The 21,673-nt window shown below is 40.4% G+C and overlaps 2 protein-coding genes across 3 annotated transcripts in view; both read right to left on the reverse strand.

Annotated features, from left to right (window-relative positions):
- zgc:92907 (uncharacterized protein LOC436733 homolog) overlaps positions 1-14,252 on the reverse strand; it is a 34,340-nt gene extending 20,088 nt beyond the window's left edge. Inside the window, exon 1 of one of the 2 annotated variants that reach the window (XM_028815751.2) lies at positions 14,165-14,252. Coding sequence is in view for 1 of the 2 variants with exons in the window: in XM_028815750.2 (XP_028671583.1) it covers positions 14,064-14,144 (81 nt within the window). In the remaining variant the exon portion in view is untranslated. Of the gene's footprint in view, positions 1-14,063 lie in introns of both variants that reach the window. The other variant, XM_028815750.2, reaches the window with a different exon arrangement.
- Positions 14,253-20,130: 5,878 nt separating this feature from the next.
- The window catches only part of si:dkey-18a10.3 (heat shock factor protein), a 39,216-nt gene continuing 37,673 nt past the window's right edge, over positions 20,131-21,673 (reverse strand). Inside the window, exon 13 of the mRNA XM_028815752.2 lies at positions 20,131-20,865. Within this exon, the coding sequence (XP_028671585.1) occupies positions 20,675-20,865 (191 nt within the window). The 3' untranslated portion in view covers positions 20,131-20,674. The remainder of the gene's footprint in view (positions 20,866-21,673) is intronic.

Below are 21,673 nucleotides of genomic sequence, written 5' to 3' on the forward strand. Positions count from 1 at the left end.
AACAACACTGAATAATCAATAGCTGCAACCACTTTGCCCGCCCCAACTCCTCACCTGAGTCGGTTTTGTCTGTGTTCAGCAGTGTTTCCCTAACTGGGTCCTGGTGAACCCCTGTGGATGCAGGGTTTTGTTCCAACCAGATTCCTAATCATTAATGCCGGTGAAACTCATCCGGGATAAGTCGGTTTTTCAAACGCAGACGTGTAGCACATTAGTCTAGCAGACTAGCTGGACATAATAATCTGAAATGAATGCGCGACCTCACACTGAGTGAAAACCAATGTATATTGAGTCTAAAGAACATGATCAGCAAGTCTTTGATAGGCTGCAACAAAATGATGAAAGAACGGGTGCATTGTTTTCACACAAGCTGGGTGGGTGGGTGTTAGTTAGTTAATTAGTTACTCGAAGGATTTCAAGAACCGGTAACACTGTAAAAGCAGCCCAAACCAGAAAAGACGGCTGGCAAAAAGTGGCCGACAAATTAAACGTGTGTGCATTGTACTTACTGAAAGCAGCGTTACGGATTTTGCAAATGTTCATTTTTTTCCCTCTGCTTAAAAAACATTAAAAAAGCGGCGTGATTATGCGGCTATGCACCGTGTAAAACAGTTTGTTTGTCACGGATAATTTGCCTTTACCTTTAAGACGAAGACAATTTCCTGTTAGATTTGCCTTTGCGATGACAATTAATAAGGCACAGGGCCAAACTTTCAAAAACATGGCTAGCGGGTCATACGCTCGTACTGATTATGTCTCTGCCCTTTGTACGCCCCCCCCGGTACTACCATGGTCGGATGACTTGATGGATTATATATAGAAAAGCAGCCAAAACCGCAAACAGCAATGAAAAGTCTATGTGACTCACACGTGCATATGGACTGTGCAAAGAGGAAAATGACTCAGGTGACGAGTTGAGGGTGGGCACATGAAATGTTACTTTTCTTGGTGATTTATTACATTTCCGATTTTTCAAATGTTAATTTTCTCCCTGTGCTTAAAAATCATTAAAAAAGCGGCCTGATTATGCGGCGTATGGTACACCGCGGGTTGAATAGTTAGTTATAATACCACACGAATGTTAATCACATATAACAGGATTCCATCTATCTAAGCTACTCACTTATTTCTACTTCCGAAGCAAGTCTGCAGACATATAATACATAATCACAGCTCTATGAAATGTTCGCAGAGTTCATTTTTCACAAAGTGAATGTAGAAAAAGAGTGTTCTCCTCAGCACCAAGTATTTTGTGTGTTTAGTAAATTAGAATTTTTATAATAACTATTTTGTAACTTGCCAGTGAGAGATGCTTTGGCTTATGAACTAACAAAAATATGTTATTCCAGGGTTCAGGAGAAATAGTGTCCACATGAATAAAATGTAAGCTGTTTCTTGTTTTCCCTTTCTCAGAGTGAATGTTTCAGGGACAAGGTCACAAGGCTGCAGAACTGTACATGTAGTTTATGCAAAGGCGTCTCTCCTGTGCTTAGCTTCCAAAACACAGATAATGCTTAGCTCAACAGACATATTGTTTAACTTTACTGTTTTGATAAGGATGTTCTTTCTGTCTTATTAATCATGAGATGCTGAAGTATAAAAAAACCCCTCCTGGCTTTTGATCAGGGTTCAATTGAGCTTTGCGGCAATAAGTTATACTCTTTTGAATCTCTACTTACTGCGACTCCGAATGAATAAATAAAGTGAAAAGAGAAAATATTATCTGTCTGCTTTTCAGTGTGCCTTTTTCGTTCACAGTTTTTGGCGCCCAACGTGGGGCAGGAGACGGGCAGACGACTCCCTGGGCGGGTTCGTCCAAGTGGACCGATTTCCGCGGATCAAGGACCAGCTCCGGTAAAAGTTAGGACTGGCCAACCTCGGGCATTTTCCTGCGTGGGGAGTCGCTGACCTCCTCCTGACTGAAACGAAAAGCAACTGGATGGGATTTTTCCAGGCAGGCAGAAGGAGTCGCGGTGAGTAGATTCGGGGGATTCCCGTTGGTTTGACTGGTGTGCTGGAAGAAATAGAAGTATACGGGGAAAAAAAAATAATAATAATAAAAGAGAATAAAAAATAAAAGCATGCTGAAAGAATAGAGAATCATACCATATCGACCTAGAAGGGTTTTAGGGATTCATAGAGAGTGACGGCACAGTGTGAATGCTAGTAAGTCACCCCTTAGGAATTCGAGTAGAAAGGACCGAGTGGCACGTTCCTATATTAAGAGGAATAGGGGTGAAAGGGGCAGTTAGAGTACGTGTGAAATTTGGAAGAGGGGAGGTTGTGTTTTCCACTTGTCGACTGGTTGATTTTCCGGGGACGACAAGTGGGATGAGAAATAATCGGGGATTGAGTTGCTCTCTGTTGAAGGCCTGCCGCTTACTATGGGAAATAAATAGCAAGCCAGTCAAACAGGTCCCCCAGGGTCCTCAAAACCTAATGTTAGAAGGATTATTTTCAGAGAATCACCAGGCTCCTAGTACACCATCGGGATTGAAAGGCGGGTCCCCTAAACAGTTAATAGAGAAGCAGACTGGGTTGGATTTTAAAAGGCATGTAAGAAGTGAAATAAGCAGAGGCGTAACAACCTGATGGCTGCTGAAGTCAAAACACAAAAAAGACAAGGAAGAATTATTGCTAGCGTTGCAGAAAGTGAAGATAGAGACCGCGCCCAAGCCTGAAAGTAAAAGAAAGCAGACCGAAAAGAAAGACCCCCTATGCCCCGTAATCTGTCCACCCCCTCCTTACCAAAACTCCCCTGCTTCCACCTCCTGCACCCTCTCCTCCAACTGCACCCCTGTTAACAGACGAACCGTCTGGAGCAGGTTTTTACGATGAACAATATCATTATGACCCGTCCTCACATATTGACCCTGAGGAAGATAATTCAGATCATTCACAAGGTGCTACTGGATTGTAATGGCAGAAATTAAAAGAGTCATCTGTCTCCCAGCGCACGAGCAGTCGGTGGACTGCAATTTGTGGAGCTGTTACAGCAGCTGGATAACATGTATAAAACAAATGCTGCAGAGTGGACACAGGTGTAAATCACGGTGATCATAACGGTGTCCCTTGGTGTTGGAATGAAGGTCCTTTCCTCGCCCAGTGAGAGCCTTTGAAAGGAGCCCTGGCAGAAAAATATAAAAAGGGCACAAACTGGTCACTACTTTCAGCCGGCTCACCGATTGCAAGATCTGATGGCTAATCACTCTGGGCTAGACAATACAAACGATAGAACTCGTGCTGCAGTGCCTCCTTTCATTTCGGGACTGAGAAGTGACATTCAAAGCAAAGTCTGCACGTCCTGCAAAAAGGCTGGAAGACCGCAACGTTCGAGGAAGACAAGCGTCATGCAGAGCATGCTGCCAGTCAGACTAAATTAAAAGAGTCAGACACACAGACCAAACTTTTGGCTGCACAAATAAATTACTTTACTGGAAGAACTGACCTGGCTAGGGGGAGAGGACATGGAAAATTCTTTGGAGGTCGAGGGCGAGGGCACGGAAGAGGAAGCGGGTTCCATTTATCAAACCCTAATAATCCTTTTGCTCAGATGCCTAACCCTTCGGAGCAGACACCAGCGTCATATGCCTGTTACGGCTGCGGTGAACTTGGACATTTCAGACGCAACTGCTCACACAAGTGCCTCCGTCACCCCCTCTCCCTGAGCCTAATGACATTCCTTGGTTCTAAGAATTATCAGGGACCCCAGCCACTTTTTCCAGCTTCCTTTGCTTACTCGTCATGCTGAAACTGATCTTTTATTGACTTTAATGGCAAAGAAACTGCCTTTGAAATGGACACAGGAGCCATGCGCTGAAGGAGGTTCCTGTGCAATTACAGCTCAGCATTAACAGTTTCATTATTGACTCGTTGCTTTCTGTTAAATCATTTGTGTCCTGTGAAACTGCTGGGATGGGATCTTATGACTTAATTGTCAGTCTCAATTTTCTGTAACTGACAAAGGATTTTTGCTGCTCCATTCCTAAGCTCCTGTACCAAAACTTCACACCCCAAGCCCTCTTTTACAGCCTGGACCCTGAACATCTCCCCGCACACCTTTCTCTTGAAAGCCCTTCATTCTTTCCCCTCATGCCTATTTTCCTCACTTACAAGTCCCGGACACCCTGCCTTGTACTGCCCAGTATTTCCCTACTGAAATGGACACACCTTGGTTAGAATCTTTTCTTTCCTCCAGCACATGCCCTGTATTTTTGTTGTCTACTAAAGCAGTTGCTTCAGTGCACCTCACATATTCACAAAGCGTTTTCTATTTAGGAGATTCGGTTCCCCATGTTTCCTTAGCACTGTGGTCCCAAGGGAAAAATTGATTATGGAAGGATAGCACACTGAGCCACTGGTGATTTTCTCAAAATCTTCCTTCCGCCCGTACCGTGTCCAGGATCCTCTGTCTCCAGAGGCAGAGGCTGACATCGCCGTCGTACATTCTGATCTCGTGAGGCGAGGAGCGATTATTCCAATTACATACTCTGCAGTCAACTCCCCCATTTTTTCCTGTAAAAAAGGCTGACGGGTCCTGCCGTTTTGTTCCAGACCTATGACAAGTTAACTCTGCGTTTTTTTCCTAGAACACCTATTGTTCATAATCCTTCCACTATTCTTTCCACGATGCCCCCGTCCGCCCGGTACTTCTCTGTTATTGACCTTGCTAACGCTTTCTTTTCCATTCCCGTGCACCCTGATTCTCAATCCTGGTTTGCTTTTACCTTTCAAAACCGCCGATGGACCTGGACCGTCATGCCTCAGGGATATACTGAAGCCCCTTGTGTTTATGGTTTTGGCCGGAAAAAGATAATAAATTGATACAGTATGTAGATAAGAAAAAAGAAAAGAAAAATAAATCAACAACAAGTGCACATGATACTCAGAAAATTGCTATTTTTTTTAGGTGAAAATGGCCATAAAAAAAGTGTCGAGAAAAAAAAAAAAGAAAAGAGAAAAAAGAAAAAACTGCAGTTACTTCAAGCTATCGTTAAATATTTAGGTCATGACATTTCTTGCAATACAAGAGCTCTCTCTAGCGGCCGTTTAACAATCATTCAAAACCTTCCAAGACCGGTCACAAAACAACAGGTTAAGTCAGCATATTTCTCTGTGGCTGCATAGCTTTGGATGGGAATGTTTTCTTGTTGTGGAGTTGTGCTGTGTGTTTCCCGAGATGGATTATCTTTGTTTACAGCTGGCACTTGGGTCGCCACGGAAATTAGTGTTTCCTTGTTGTCGCTGACCCGGTCCCGCCTCGGACTTTTCCATGATCTGGAGGCTAGCATGTATGGCACCACGGTAAGATGAATTCCTTATTTAAAAGTAGAACCAGCTTGCGGCCTGAGAAGTTGTTTGCTTGTAAGTTTTTCAGGAGGAGCACAGCCTTTACAAAATCTAGCTAACACTGCCATCTGGCTGCATGCAGTGGTATAGCAGGCTGACAAGGCTCTATGTGATTAAAAAAATAAATAAATAAATAAATAATAATAATAATGCATTACTCTCACTAACTATATTCTCGTCCATTCACTGTGTTCGTGGACGAAAAAGGGGGGATTAATGAATGCAGTTTTAACGCAACCACATACAGACAAACAAAGTGCTCATGAGCCCCCTAACAGTAAAGGTACCTCACGCCGTTCATTTTATTTTAGTACAGGCTAAAACCTCACATCTCACAACTGCAAGAGCAATACACTATCAAAATGTACTCTATACTTTGTCCAATGTCACTGTTGAAAGATGCTCTACCTTAAATCCAGCCACTCTTCTTCCAACTGAAGAAGACGGAGAGCCACATGACTGTCATGATGAAATAGCTAAAGTTGTAAAGCCTAGACCAGACCTACACGAAACACCGTTAGATATTGGAGAATTAATTTTTGTGGACGGATGTTCTTTGCGATTGGAAAATGGAACACCCTCGACCAGCTATGCAGTAGTGAAAGGTGGCCACCTGCTGGAAGCAAACCGAATTTCATCAAATTTAAGCGTGCAGGCAGCTGAATTGATAGCTATCACCCGAGCATGTCAGTTGTCCGAAGGGAAAATTATAACAATTTATACGGATTCCAGATATGCTTTTGGAGTCTGCCACGATCATGGAGCCTTATGGAAATTAAGAGGATTTAAGACCAGCGCTGGCAAACCAATCCAACATCAAAAACTGATTGAATCCCTCTTAGAAGCTATAACTAAACCATCAAAGTTAGCGATCGTTAAATATCAAGCTCACATAGGAAAACAAGATCCTGTCAGCAAAGGAAATGAATTAGCTGATCACTTTGCTAAACAGGCTGCATATAATAACACACCAATTTCTTTATTTCAACAGAGAAATAACCAGGACCCTGATAATCAACTTGTTTCTTTACAGAGTGCAGCCACGGACAGAGAAAAAAGAAAAATGGTCCAAAGAAGGGTCCCTGTCTGATGGAGTCTGGACCCATAGGCAAACTAACAAACCTTTCCTCCCAAAGGCTTCTTTCCCAGGTATGGCAAAAATCGCTCATGGCCTAGACCATGCTGGAAAGGACGCCATGATTCAAGATGTTGAAAAACACTGGGAAGCTGCAGGCTTTTCTACATATGCAGAGCAGTTCTGCAGATGCTGTGCATTATGTCAAAAGTCTAATGTAGGAAAGGGCACCCAGGTAAATCCAGGTAAGTCCCGCCGTTACACCTAATCCAATGGGTCCGTTTGAACACCTCCAAATGGATTTCATTGAACTAACTCCGTCTAAAGGTTACCGTTATTGTCTAGTAATTGTTGATGTGTTCTCCCGATGGGTAGAAACTTTTCCTTCTAAACACGCTGATGCTAAAACTGTAGCCAAAGCTTTAATCAAAGAAATTATTCCTAGGTGGGGCATACCACAGAAATTGCAAACTGACAATGGCACCCTAACATCTAAATTAGCCAAAATCTGTGAGCAGACAAATTTATCCTGGCCAGACACTTTGCCTCTGGCCTTAATGAGATTGAGGAACACACCGGCAATTAGGACTGTCGCCGTTTGAAATTCTGACCGGACGACCCATGCCTGTGGGCATGGTTATAGGAAATGTTAACCTGCATACTGTGGACAATGATCTTCTCTCTTGTCTTACAGGTCTCCGAGCTTCTCTGAAAGAAGTCCACGAGCAGGTTAACCAGGCCTGGAGGACTAGTCTTCCATCTAAAGACACGCCGATTCCCTTAGGCACTTGGATCCTCGTTCGTGACACTCGGAGGAAACATTGGCATCAGCCGAGGTGGAGAGGACCGTTCCAAGTTCTTCTATCCACACCACATGCAGTGAAAACGGAAGGATTGCCCGCCTGGATTCACGCCTCACATTGCAAGAGATGGCACCCTTGATTGCTGTGCTACTATGCTTTCTTTTCCCTTGTCTACTGCCCTGGTCACCTTGACTTTCCCGTTAGGAATCACCACATCAGTGCAGGTTGATTTCTGCTCTATTATCAACTGTGGGACTGGTCGACAAGCCCAGTGGACCTGGTCTGACAAATACGTGTGTATGACTGTTTCAAGGTATTATTGGGGAAGTAACTGTGACACCTGGCAATGGGTTTTTGCTAACACTGGAACTGAGGACTGGGGTTCTCAACCTTTTGAGGCCCAAAAATACGGTTTGAAAAATCGATTTTCTATCATAAAAGGACATGCTTCTCATGAAAGTGTTGACAACCATTGTAACCCCTGGGGCTAATGGCTCAGGTCAGTTTTTATTTCACTGGCCGTTGCTTTTATCATTCTGTTACTTGTGGCCTGCTGTGTAGTCCCCCTAATTAGATATCTTGTGTCCCAGTATTTCACTGCCTCCGTGGCCAAGGCTTATATGTTACACGAAGAATGCATGCTTCCAATTTCTTCCTCCTTTTCTTCCACTCCTTCCCCTTCTCCTACTCTTTCCTGCGTTACTCCTATGTCACCCATATTTTTGTTGGTTCAAAAAGGGGGGAATGTAGAAGAAGAATGTTCTCCTCAGCACCATGTATTTTGTGTGTTTAGTAAATTAGAATTTTTATAATAACTATTTTGTAACTTGCCAGTGAGAGATGCTTTGGCTTATGAACTAACAAAAATATGTTATTCCAGGGTTCAGGAGAAATAGTGTCCAGATGAATAAAATGTAAGCTGTTTCTTGTTTTCCCTTTCTCAGAGTGAATGTTTCAGGGACAAGGTCACAAGGCTGCAGAACTGTACATGTAGTTTATGCAAAGGCGTCTCTCCTGTGCTTAGCTTCCAAAACATAGATAATGCTTAGCTCAACAGACATATTGTTTAACTTTACTGTTTTGATAAGGATGTTCTTTCTGTCTTATTAATCATGAGACGCTGAAGTATAAAAAACCCCTCCTGGCTTTTGATCAGGGTTCAATTGAGCTTTGCGGCAATAAGTTATACTCTTTTGAATCTCTACTTACTGCGACTCCGAATGAATAAATAAAGTGAAAAGAGAAAATATTATCTGTCTGCGTTTCAGTGTGCCTTTTTCGTCCACATGGGAAACATCTCTGGATGCATCACCAGCATATCACAGAGTACATTGACACAATCATCCACATTCACTCATGCTAGCACAATTTAGAAAATAAATAACCTACTGGCTTAGAGTGTTATATTTGCCTAAGCTTTATATCGGTCTTGCCCTTAATATCTGTCTTGAATGAAGATGCACATGAGGTGATACCAACAGCAGGCACCAATGTATTTCTAAACAGCACAAAATGTATTGTGAAATATACATTTTTGCGAAATATTCCAGTTTTTATTTAGACACAATGTAAACTGCATTTTCAAATTTTACAGTTCTATAGCATGTATAAGACAATTCCTGACTAATCTCCAGCTTTTAGACTTCTATATAGTTTCTTATAATTAAAGTCGAAAGACATAATGGTGCAGAGAATGTTATACTTTTAATTTCATTGTTTCTGTGGGATGCATGATTGAGCAGCAGTTTGCAGTTCTCCTTCATAAATTCAGTGTATTCAGCTATACTGAAACCTGCTTGATCTTTTCATATTCTCTTCATGTTTGTGTGGGTTTTACTCCAATTCTCCTCCAACATTCTCAACACATACAGTAAAGATCACATTGTATCAGTGCATGCTCCCAAGCAACTTTTTTCAAATCATATCCAAAGAAATATACGGTACATGGCCATATAAAAGAATAAAAGCAATTTGTTAATTTTTCATCCATGATTTTGGTTTTGAAATCAGTTTTGCCACAGAGCACTGCCGTCATCCTCAAAAGCAGTAGTTTACATATTGTTTCCAAACCTCCCAATACCAAGTACCAAATACCTTCAGGATCTCTGAACTGTGTAAAGATTATTCACAAATCGGAGATACACAAGGCGATTCTAGAAGAAGCGTCTTTAGTTTAGTTAAGTCAGATCACCTTGTATGCTGAAGCCTGTGCTTCTTTTCCTAACTTCATTGTGTTTAAACCAATGCAGTTCACATTTAATTTATTCAATTTTGCTGTTATTTTCTTAAAAAGAGAGATGATCTTTAAATGCTTTTTATTTGAATCTAGCAGAAAATAAAAGGCAACCTTCTGTTTTTCTGCCATAAATACACTAGACATTCACATGTACAGGCGATGTGGGAAGGCGAGAAGCCAGAAGTGGTATCTCTGAAAATGTCCACTTGACACGAATGCCACAAATTGTCAGTGACATTTTTCAAACAAAAAGTCAGATAGCAAAATGCAGTTGACTCAGTGCTGGCTCACTGGCACCATCTACTGCGGAAATTATATTTTACAATTAGTAAGCAGTGGAGCAGAAGACACCCAGCATGGCCAGTCACTGAATTGCCATGGGAGCTACAGTATGAGCAATTTCTATATATCTACCTGTACTTACCTGAAGAGGGATTCCAAAACATTCAGTATCAGGTTGGGCAGCCACACCTAACAACATGTAGTCTTTCTGCAAGAACTCATGACACACTGACATCTGTTTATCTCAGCGAGTCATTTTTTTTAAATTATTTTATTGTATGTGAATCTTTTATTTATTAAACCGATTTTGAAGTAAGATGGCGGACAGTACACAACAAAGGAAGAATTGCTCCGTTTCAGCATATTTGCAGAGAACCTGAAGCCATAGAAAAGAAGATTCAGCACCTCCATTAACAACAAAAGAAACTGAAAGAAGACAAAGAATGCTGCAGATGGTTTAAAACACTTCTGCTGCCTCAGCTTCTTTTAAGAGTTTGTGAACCGGTGACACTGCAGCGTCAACCAGGTCTTGCTTGTTTTACCCAGCCTCCTAAAAGCAAAGCAGATTGACTGCAACAGTGCCAGCAACAGAGAAGTACTGTAACTGCAGTTCACTTGCACTTTCCCAATCTGTTAGTTCCAATCAGTCTAGCTCTCCTACCATCTTTGCTGACTGTCAAGACATACAATTATTGGTAACTCTATTGTCTCGAACCTGAACTTTCCAACTAACACTTGCAAGATATTTGTGTCCTGCTTTCTTGGCACCCTGATATGGACATCACAAGGAAGGCCTTGTCAGTTCTTGAGGAGCATCAAACCTGAGATGTCTGGACTGTGGCGCTTCATGTTAGAGAAAACTACATCAGATATCGACAATAAGAAATGCTGAAGAAAGACTTTACATCACTCACTGAAGCCATCAAGGAGCGGGCCAGGCCACTAATGTCTTTATCTACTGACCACTGCCAATGATGAAATGATTCAGAGAGTGTTATAGCAGACTTCTATTCCTGAATGACTGGCTATGATCCTTCTGCGAGGGACAGGACATCAGCTTCATCGACAACTGGGACCTCTTATGGGACAGACAGATAGGATGGACTGTATCCTACTGAATTTGGTGCTAAGCTCCTCTCTGCCACCATAACAAAGGCAATACAATAATCCTGACTACCTTCCATTGTTCACAGTAATAGCTATAACCTTACAAAAAATATAATAAATATGCAATAAGTCTACCTAGGTGCATTATATCAAGCCAAACTATAGATTTGCTAAAGAGCACAGACAATTTGGTGTTAATGTCAGTGTCTTCATATCTCCAGGTGTACTAAAGTTTTCAGTGTAGCTGCATCCTTCCAAAATCCTTAATATGGTGTTTTGTTTAATGTTAAAAGCATTAACTAGTAAAATGTTTTATGTAAATGATCTTAGTATTGATAGGAAAACAGACTTTTTATTTCTGTGTTAAATGTGGCTCAATAGTGACTGATCTGCAGTATTTATTGAAGCAGCTCTGCTAAACTTTAATTTTATTTAGTCAGTGCGTGAAGGAAAGCAAGGCGATGGTGGCTTAGCAAATATTTTTTTGAGTAAAGTAAACTGTAAGGATAGCAGCCTCAGTAGTTTTGCATTCTTTGAGTATTTTACTATTACTATGACAAAAGTACCACATCCGCTTTTTCTAACTATATATCGACCACCAAAATATAATGAATTTTCCTATTTATTAGCCATTATAATAACTAGTTATGACAATTTCCTAAAAGCAGATGATTTCAACTTTCATGTAATCACTGTGATCTGAAAGCTTTGGAATTTATGGATCTTTTAAAAGCTTCTGATCTAATTCAACATATCATCCAGTCGACACATAAATGGGACTACACAGTAGACCTGGTTACCTCATGCAGGCCTAGAAATGACGTGACTTAGACTGTGCATATTGGTATATCATACAAATAACCAGTCTTACTCTAGTATCTACAACCAGCAACATAATTATTAACACTGACATTTTAATGCAAAACTGAAGATTGTGATGGACATTGAAGTTCCTAAAAAACTGACCACTGCTGTAATGCCCTGGAAGACAGAGGCAGTTTGGAAACTTAAGAAAGAATGCTGTAAGACTGAAAAACTAAATTAACAATCAATTATGAAATACTAAAGACTTATATTAAAAAAAATATCTTGGTTAGATCTAAGAGAAAATCCTATTTCTCCAAAATCTTTATATATAATACGCTACCGTGGCTGACTGTTTGTATGTCCAGGATTTTAAGTCACTTGTAGCTCGCAAACCGTTTGACCTATTGACCTGAAATTTGGTACACATCTACTACGTGACGTCTACTATCCCCTTTCGGGGTGAGGACTGATCTCCAAGGTTATTCCTCTTTTAATTTTTATTTTATTTTATTGTAGAACCAACTCTCGGCAGTGGCCAGCAGGGCGCCATTCTCATCCCTACCACCTTTGCCGTCACTTCCCCTACCTCTTCATACAGTATCTTAAATCATTCTTGAGGCAGATTGAAGACTTAAGTGCCAGCTTAAGTGAAAAATTAAAGAAAATGTACTAAGTAATTGCAACACAAACACTGACAAACAGTTTTCACGAGAACAGATGCCGATGAAAGAAGAGAAGAAGCAGGCCGCTGGGGTGGAGAAAAGAAGAGCTGCTCAGGAAGCAGCAAGCACATCAACCTCTGAGCAAACGAATGCTAAACATACAGAGAAAGAGGATAAAAACTATAAATGCTCAAGTCAAGTGTATTCACTGCATGTTATCGTGCAGTGTGCCGTTACTAGTAATAAATAACACTGCAGGAAATCCAAGCATCTTATTAACAACCATTGACTGTCTTTTGCACCCCCCTAAGTCTGCTCAGTGAACACTTAAACCATCGGAGGCTAAATGTGAGGATTTTGCAAACTCCTTTTCAGGGAAAATATCTGATATCAGATGATGTATACCACAGACCCCAAGTACAAACCTAGCTGTATCTCAATGTAGTGAACACAGCCAGTTAAACTCCTTTACTCAGTTAACACCATCCACACGAGTCCCTGAGCCAATTCATACCAGCTTTTCTAAAGAGGTCCCTGATTTGCTGATCAACAGTGTATTTGATATAGTTAATTGTTCATTGTACTCTAAAAACTACTTTTATTAAGCCATTATTTAAAAGGAAAAATAATATTTTGTTATTTCTGTCTTGGACACTTTTAGACCGATCTCTAACCTGCCCTTTTTAAATAAAATTCTAGAAACAGTAGTTTTTCAACAATTAAGTGAATACCTGAATAAAATGTTTATCCTGGATAAGTTTCAGTCAAGATGTCACAGGTATCTATTTTGTGCTCCTTATTATTCTCACTCTGTATGCTCCTATTAGACCTGATCATTTCAAAACAAAGTGAATTATCACAGCTATGCAGAAGATACAACAATTTATTTGTTGATAGCACCACAAGACCCTGAGACTTGAACTCCTCTTAGCCAGTGTCTTACCCGCATTATCAAACGGATGAGTCACAATCTACTTAAACTTAACAAGGAAAAAAAACAGACATTTTAATTATTGGCAGCAAACAAAAAAGTGAGGATCTTAAAAATAAACCATACCATCTGACTTTACAAATAAGGCAATAATTAAAGAATCTTGGCGTCATATTAGATTCCGACTTCAAACTGGGATAGCGCAGTGGGTAGTGCTGCTACATCACAGTTAGGAGACCCGGGTTCGCTTCACGGGTCCTCCCTGCATGGAGTTTGCATGTTCAGGGTGGCTTGGGGGCACTTCAAACGGACGCGTCAACTGGCTGCTAAAGCCCATCGGCTTGGACCCTGATGTCAGGCGTCTAATGGACTTATTCTTCACTCTCTGACCTTCGAGAGCTCAGTCCTTCCTTTTCCCGTTCGGCGTTCCGAATACTGGTGGACAGTACGAGAACTCCACGGGGTACGCTTCTCCATATACATTATCAAAGATGTATTATTGGGAGCGGGGCAACTGCTTAGCTAACCCTAACCCTAATAGGTACTGATGATGGCTTATACTGACTACAAACTAGGACACTACTAACAAGACGTGTTGTACAGCGCTACTGTACTGAACTTAAAAACATCGTGTATACTACATAACAGCAAAACACAACGCGTCTGCTTCTTTTTATAGGAAAAAATGTTTGATGTATCGTACTACCTGTAGTAAAATAGAGCTGTCAGTCAAGTGGTTAAGTCTTTGCATATTCGATATGACTGAAATGTTTTAAAGGGACACGGCGACTAATCTAATCAATGCATTCACCTGGATTACGCTGTTTGACGTTACGCTGAGAATGAGTTCATCAAAACTTGTACTGCCTACGGTGACAAAAGCGCTCTTCATAACTGCAGATCTTCACTCACTGGGGTTCTCCACGACGTTTCTGTCCAAAGCCCAAGAGTGGCAACCGGACAACCGTTTGCTTTCCCGGAGTTGCAACCGTCGTGCCAGGTTGTATTCTTGGTTTGTGCATTTAGCGCCGCTTAGCGGTCAAATCGGTGTTTGCATGTTGAAAGGACAAGGCAAAAAGCTACCGGTTATACACAAATTATAAACACACAAAGAGATCACTATAGATATAGATACAGATATAGATTACTACAAAATGTAAATAAGTATACCCACAAACAGCTATATAAATACTAATCTTTGGTTTACTTGGATTCAGCATTTTGCCTTATACTGTATATGGTTAGCACCGAGCCTTGCGGTTGCAAGAGATTGGATTTGAATCCTGTGTCTGGTCACTGTCCATATGGATTTTTCTCTGTGCTCTCCAAATTTTTTTTTCAGTTTTGGTTAATTGGTGAAACTAAGCTGGTCTGGTATAAGTGTGTGTGGAAGTGCCCAGTGATGGATTGGCACCCTTTGCAGGGCGGGTTTCTGTCTGCACCCAAACCTGCTTAGACTCTAGCTCCTGCAAAATATAATTGGACAAAGTGGGCTGAGAAAACAGACAGACAGATTTGAAAGGCATTACATTGCTGTGGACGATGAATAGATGTGAAAGGCACTACACTGCAATGATACAGTATATAGATGTGAAAGGCACTATATGGCTATAGTAAATAGATGTTAAAGGCATGGCACTGCTATCTTAGATAGTCATGAAAGGCAATACATTGCTATGATAGATTATTGTGTTAAAGTGCTGCACAGTCCGCCACATGCAAGTTATTTAACCAGTGCTGAAATCCAGTCATTCACAAAATGAAATAGTAACAGACTTAAAGGCATGTCAAAGGCTAAAAAGTGGATGGCAACAGAATCCTAGAAAAAGACAAATATTTGTCAGAGCTAGTCCAGATGGCCACTGAGCCTTTTGGCAAACGTTTGCACCATGCACAATCCATGAGAGACTATAAAGCTCCAGCCATACACTTTAAAGGATTTGAAGTAATAAGCACTATTTGAGGTTGAAAAGGTCCTGGGAGGTCACATATTGCTAGATTTTCCAGCCCATAAAGAAGCACCTCAAGAACAAGGCTGTTGACCAAGTTAACTCCTGTCCTTTAATGAAGAACAATCTTCTTAATCGCTGAAAGCAAGACAATAAGCTGTATTCAAGAGCAGCAAACAGCGCCCCCCGAGGTTGCCTTTTAAAGTGGCCCTCTCAGTCCTATCAGTAGTAACACTTTGTGTTCAGCTTAATAAGCAAATCCACCACCGAGATGCTGTGCACAAGATGAGAACTGCACACTTTTTATGTGTGATGTCACACAAGTGAGATAGGACAGAGCAGTATGTTTACATGGAACTGAGCACAGTTAATATTTTGTCAATTCTTTGCTAGGCTGGGGGTTAAAAAACATTTATTTCTTTCAATTTGATTAATGTTTGTGTTGTGTGTAAACCTTACTGTTTTTCATCTTCTTTTCTGATCCTCACCCAAAATAAATGCATTGAAGTCACAAAGTCTTACATAAAAACCACCCAAAGTACTTTATACTGTAAATTCTGCATCATAGTGGAAGGTCCGGAAGATCTAAATGGGCATAAGGTGTGTCTGTATTAGGAATGGCTAGCACATCTCTTGTCATAGGGGGAGTTCAGTTCTTCCTTCTGCAAGAAATTGTACTGCACTTTGTGATGGGTCACAATACAGAGTTTCAGTAAAGCTGGCAAATGTTGTTCAGCGTTGGTCATTGTGACAGTTCCAAGACCTGTTGGTGGACACCAAAGGTACGGGAGTCACAGGTGTCCCAATACCATAATACCAGCAGTAGAGTAACTTGAGCAGCTCTTAATACACTGCATACTTGGGGGTGATGGGATTGGATCCATTACTGGGACAGAGGTTGCTGCAGTGGTTGTGAAAATCCATGGTTAAATGAAATGATGAAATATGGGCGGAAATACAGAAAACACTGGATACCATCAGGATGTTTTGATTCATACTTGTTTTGATTAGAAGATATTGATAGTACAGTACCTCAGGAATGATAAAGTGGGGTTAAAAGGTCCCAAGAGATCACATTCCTCCCCCAGAAAGTCTACACAATCGTGCTGCAGTGGAGACCACTGCTTGCATTCAAATTGTAGCTCCAAGATGAACATCGGAGATTCCATTCCCGTCTTGAAACGTGTCTTTGTGGGGACACTGAGGGATCATGTCCATGTTTTATTAATTCAGCATATGACCTTGTTTCCTGTGGTACCCAGGGGTAGGTACTGCAGTTTCCTGGTGACATACAATGTGTATTTTCAGAATGTGACTTGTGTTTGAATTTCTGGCATTAAATCATCAGTTGTTAAGGTTCATTGTGTTCCTGAAATTGAACAAGTGGTCTGAATGCTTTAAGAGGACTTGGACTCTCCCAAGGGTACATAGTCTTCTTTCATGCGTGTCATTTTCAAGGACAGCAAATGTAATGGGGAACGAAAATTATGCTCACAAATCAAGAAAAATTAAGAGTTAAGGACCACACAAATGCATTTGATACCAGAAGCTTGCTTTGTTAAGGTTCTTTTACCGTTGTTTCACTTTGTTGCTGTGGATTTGTAACTCCTTGAACTTTGTGATAATTGTACAATGTCCTCAATGAGCAAGTTTGAACTGGTTGCGTAAAAGAAGTAGTGGGTGGGTGTGAAGCTGTGCAGATACATTGCTGACGTACAGACTATGAATGAGAAGCTACACAAGCATGCAAATTGGTTTGGAGGCACCGTGCCTGTTTGCAAGGTTAACAAAAATACATCTTGCTATCTGATTCTCAGTGGTTTTAGAACTGCTGTTTTTGAGTGGACCACTTGTGATGGGGCATGAGGAGATTGGAATTTAGATCTTATGAGTCTCTAATAAAGGTAACGATGAGTTTTAGATGCTTGGGTTCCTTTTTCCACTCCAGGAAGAAAGCCTTGGGGATGAGAAACAAGTATGAACTGTAAACCTCAGTGATATGAGAGCAATAAAAGTCAGATAAAGAGCCGACTAGAAAGAAAAAAAAGCTGACCAAAGAGAAGGGGGAAGCCAAACTGATCGCTTGTGTAACTACAAATTAAGCGGCCACTGAGAAACGACACATGTAGCCCTATTAGGTTGTTAGCTCTGGACTGCTACATTTGTACTTTGCTTTTGTCTATGGAACTAGATATTTGATAATATTTAAAGATTAAAACTGTTTGCAATTTTTGCTTAATTCTATCGCCGGTGCTGGGAAACTGAGCTCTTTTCTCAAGTAGGTTAATCAGCGGTGAATTGAGAGAGAACAGTTCTAAGAGAGAAGCTACCATAAGTCATATCAGGGTTAAATCTTATAGTAGTGCACTATAGTCCTGAATTCATGTAAATGGCAACTGTTGTTAAACAAGAATAAGCTAATAGGGGTTGCAACAGAGGTGTAGCGTATCGCTATAGTCTACAGGAAAATAATGCCTAGCATTTGATAGAAGGGGATTTATGTTTTAAGGAGAGGTGTCCCCAAAAGCCTCCCCCAAGATCACATATTTGGCATTGCAGGAGCACTTAATCTTATAGTGAGATAAAACAGAATATCAAGGTGTAATGAATATCTGAAAGGTGTCCAGTTTGGGGACCTAAAGGTCATACCTCTGCTTCTTGAGGGTAATGCCGTCTTCTGATCTCTGACACACTGCAGTAGTTCAAGGACGTGCTTAAGATGAGAATCAACATTTTACGATTTGGATTAGTAATCTCCTAGAAAGTGTGACTTTCTATATGCAGGTATGGGGGAATAGCTGTCTCAGAAGGAAGCATTCAAGAACATTGGTGTCTTATTCATGAGAGGGGATCATAAGATCAATTAACCAATCAACTAGTACATCTTTCCTCATCTATGCACACAAACTAAGTTGTGAACAAATCAATGTGATTGTAGGTATACGTCAATACAATGAAGTTCTTGCGTACAGTTACTTGGTCAACATGACAGGACAGGCAGCAGCTTAAGTGGCTTGGTTATCTAGTGAGGACACCAAAAGCACCTATCACAGCTGGCCAGGGAGAACCTTGAAATTACCAAGTATGAGCTCGGGGTACCAAAGTCTGACCTACACTGGCCATTTAGATGAACAGATTTGTTGTAAGAATAAGCTCATGTCTATCCCACTGTACTGTACAGAAGACAGAGGGAACAATTTCTGGCAATGTAAAGTGTTCAAAATGTCTAACCTTTCCTAGGCCAAAGGTAGAAAATTAAGGGCACTCTAAACATTTTCCTAAGTTTATTTCCACTTTCACACTCACATTTCATAATAAACCAAAGCCCAGTGATTTAACGAAATCTTGTGAAACATTCCCATTTTATATAAATAAAATGTATTATCATTAGTTTGGAGTATTTTTTTATTTTAACATTCTACTAAAACTAACAAAGGCAACTAGACAGGAAAAGCAGGTGCATGAAAAAATACATTAACAGTTTACTCCAAGAAAAAAGAAAGTTTCATTCTCTGGCTATTTTGTGACCCCTTTAAAGCAACACACGCCTCAAATAAATGCAATTGACATGGATAAACTACTGATGAAACTTGTCCTGCTTGTTATCTTTATATATATATATACACACACACATTTCCAGTTTTATTAGCTGGGTGTGTGTTTTGCCCTGAAGTGACATGGTGCCCAGTCCACAGTTGGTTCACACTTTCCACAAATGCTGTCAGGATTGACACCCACTCCCTACAGCTCTTCATTGGATAAGTAGGTTAGAAAATTGATGGATGAGTTTTTTAGTTTCTATATAGCTTAGTTACGTGGAATAGTGTGATCAACGGGCCTTAAAGCCAGACTGGTGGTGTATTCCTCACCACTGATGCACACATCAGTTTAAAAAGGTATTTAAAACACCCAAGTACCCCAGTTGTAAAAATACACACAAAAAACTCTAATGTATCTCTATACCCTGTAAATTGCCTTGGGACGATGCTCACTATATAGCAGGGATATATAAAATAAAGGTGGACTGTTTCCTTGCAGTCTAAACCCACTTTTATAAAGTAAACTATTTTATCTTTACATGTTCTTTTTAGTACACTGCAATTAAACGTGAATGGATCAGGTACCCAGTTCATTAGCTGAAGCAAAATATCATTGCTTTCTACAAAAAATGTGTCCCTTTTTGTTTTTAACTATACAAAAAGAAAACGTCTCCCTTTTACCAAAATATTAGAAAAATTAGTTAACATTGGACTGTGTCAGTGTGCATCAACACAAAAAGTAAAGATTACACTCATTCTGAAAAACACAAAGGTTAAATGCACAACATTTCATCCTTATAGTCTTCTTCAGGTTTGGATTTTGCATTTCCCCAGCACTAAGTGACCAGACCAGCTAACCTTTTAATCTTTGCTTTCATCTTATCTAATGGCCGCATTTCGCACTTTCTCTGGTCTTTCACTCTTCTGCCTTGGTTTGTTTCCTCCTTCCCCTTCAGTGTCTGCCGCCTACTTTTGTTTTTCCTTTTCACTTCCAGAGCTGATGAAACCTGCACAGCTGAAATGTTGCGTCTCAGGCCTTCTTTTCTACCTTTTTGTCTATGTGGAAATAACATTCACTTATTTGTCTTCTTCCAGAAAACAGCAAGGCAGCGTATCCACTGTAATTTTTTTGTGAAGTACTGTCTGCATATGCATATTCTTTCCACTTTCTTCACTCTCACCTTTTAGTCTCTCACAGGAATTTTTGTTTTGCCCCCATGTGACAGGTACTGTCACAGCTGGGAATACAGCGTCCTGAATGAATCTTAGAGGGGCAACCCAAAGTACAAAAAGGATACCCCCAAATCCATGATACCCCTTTGTAAACAGCCCAGAAAACTTTACCCAGGACTAGAATGACTACTGTTACTCTACACCTGGTAATGTAACTAACACTACCAAAAACAAATTTACATTACAAAACCAGACTACAAGCAAAAATGCTACTTCAGTGTTGGCTGGGAAGAGAGGTTTTAGCATATCTAGAACTCACTTTACACAGCAGTTGTATAAGACCAATTGAAAAGGTAGACTCCACAATCTTAAAAAAATAGTATCCACATTTTAAACACACAAAATTCATATCCACAGAAATGTCCCTCTACCACACATACAAGTACTTCAGAAGGGGGTTTTAACACTGGTATGACCAATGTAAACCATCCCGCCCATGTCTGTAAAGAATCTGAAGTCAAAATCCAGTCATTAAACAATGAATCACAATTCGGTGTATTATCTTCTACTTCCAAACTACCATTTGTAATTGGTCCACCCTTTAAAAACAGTCAGGTGCAGACTAAGGGTTAACAAGTCTAAGTGAATAATAGCATAGTGTTTCTCTGCCTGTCGCTGCTCAGGCATCCTGACAATAGTCCAGTCTCAGATTCACCAGGTGTTGGTAAACTCTAGTGCTCTCCCAGAACTTTGCATGATTTTTAACTTGAGGAAAGGCCATTTTTGGTGCCAAGTGAGTCCAAGGGCATCTGTGCAGTGTAAACATCAATGCTAGATGCTTCTTGTGCCAGCTCCAGAAGTGTGGGCAGAATGTCGCTGGCATCTTCATCTTCATCCTCAACTTCTGCCTGCATGGACAGGTCTGCATACTGTGCCACGTCAGTGTGGCTTTCTGGAAAGGGAACGGAAAGGAGTTAAAAAGAACAGAAGGAGATTGGAAATGTGAGTCGATTTAGGATTTGGCAGACCAGACCATACAGCTCAAGACCACAGTTCTGGCAGTTGCATTCAAAGAGTCATTATACAATATTTGGCAAAAGTTTTATCTCTAATGTTGATGAATAACAAATCCTACACTAAATAAAGTTTTGTTCTCTGCGTTTTTATTTTAAAGCACTGAAACTCAAAATTATTATTTTTTATATTATCTTGTTTTACATTATATAAAAAAGTAAATAAGGTTTATGCACGAGCATTGAATCCCCGTGTTAAGGAAGCAGGATCTTTACGTAAGTGAAAAACAATTGCTTAACAAGGAGACAATTCTAGATCCAAGTCTAGATCACTGAATAACAAGGATCTGTATTGAGGGGTGACACAAAAGAAACATTTACTGGAAAAGAACCAAGAAGCATGAGAGAATTCCAGTTGCATTGTGGGAAAATATGTTGTAAACAGATGAGACCAAGACAGAACGTTTGCCCAAATTTTAAAGAAATGTGTGTTGCGCAAATATAATACTAGCCACATCTCAAACAACTACACATCAACTTCAGTGAAATGTAGTGGTGGCTGTTTTTTTTCTCAGCAGGAATTGGGCATCTGTCTAAAACTGAAGGAAGAAAACGTGGTGGAATATACAAGAAAATACTGAAAGATGACCTATTTCAATCTGCTAAAACACCAAACCTTATTTGTTCTTCTGAAAGATGACATTTCTCCTCTCTCAAAAACAAGGCCAAATTAACCTTACAGTAAGT

This window comes from Erpetoichthys calabaricus, chromosome 12, assembly GCF_900747795.2.
Source record: "Erpetoichthys calabaricus chromosome 12, fErpCal1.3, whole genome shotgun sequence".
Classification (NCBI taxonomy): domain Eukaryota; kingdom Metazoa; phylum Chordata; class Cladistia; order Polypteriformes; family Polypteridae; genus Erpetoichthys; species Erpetoichthys calabaricus.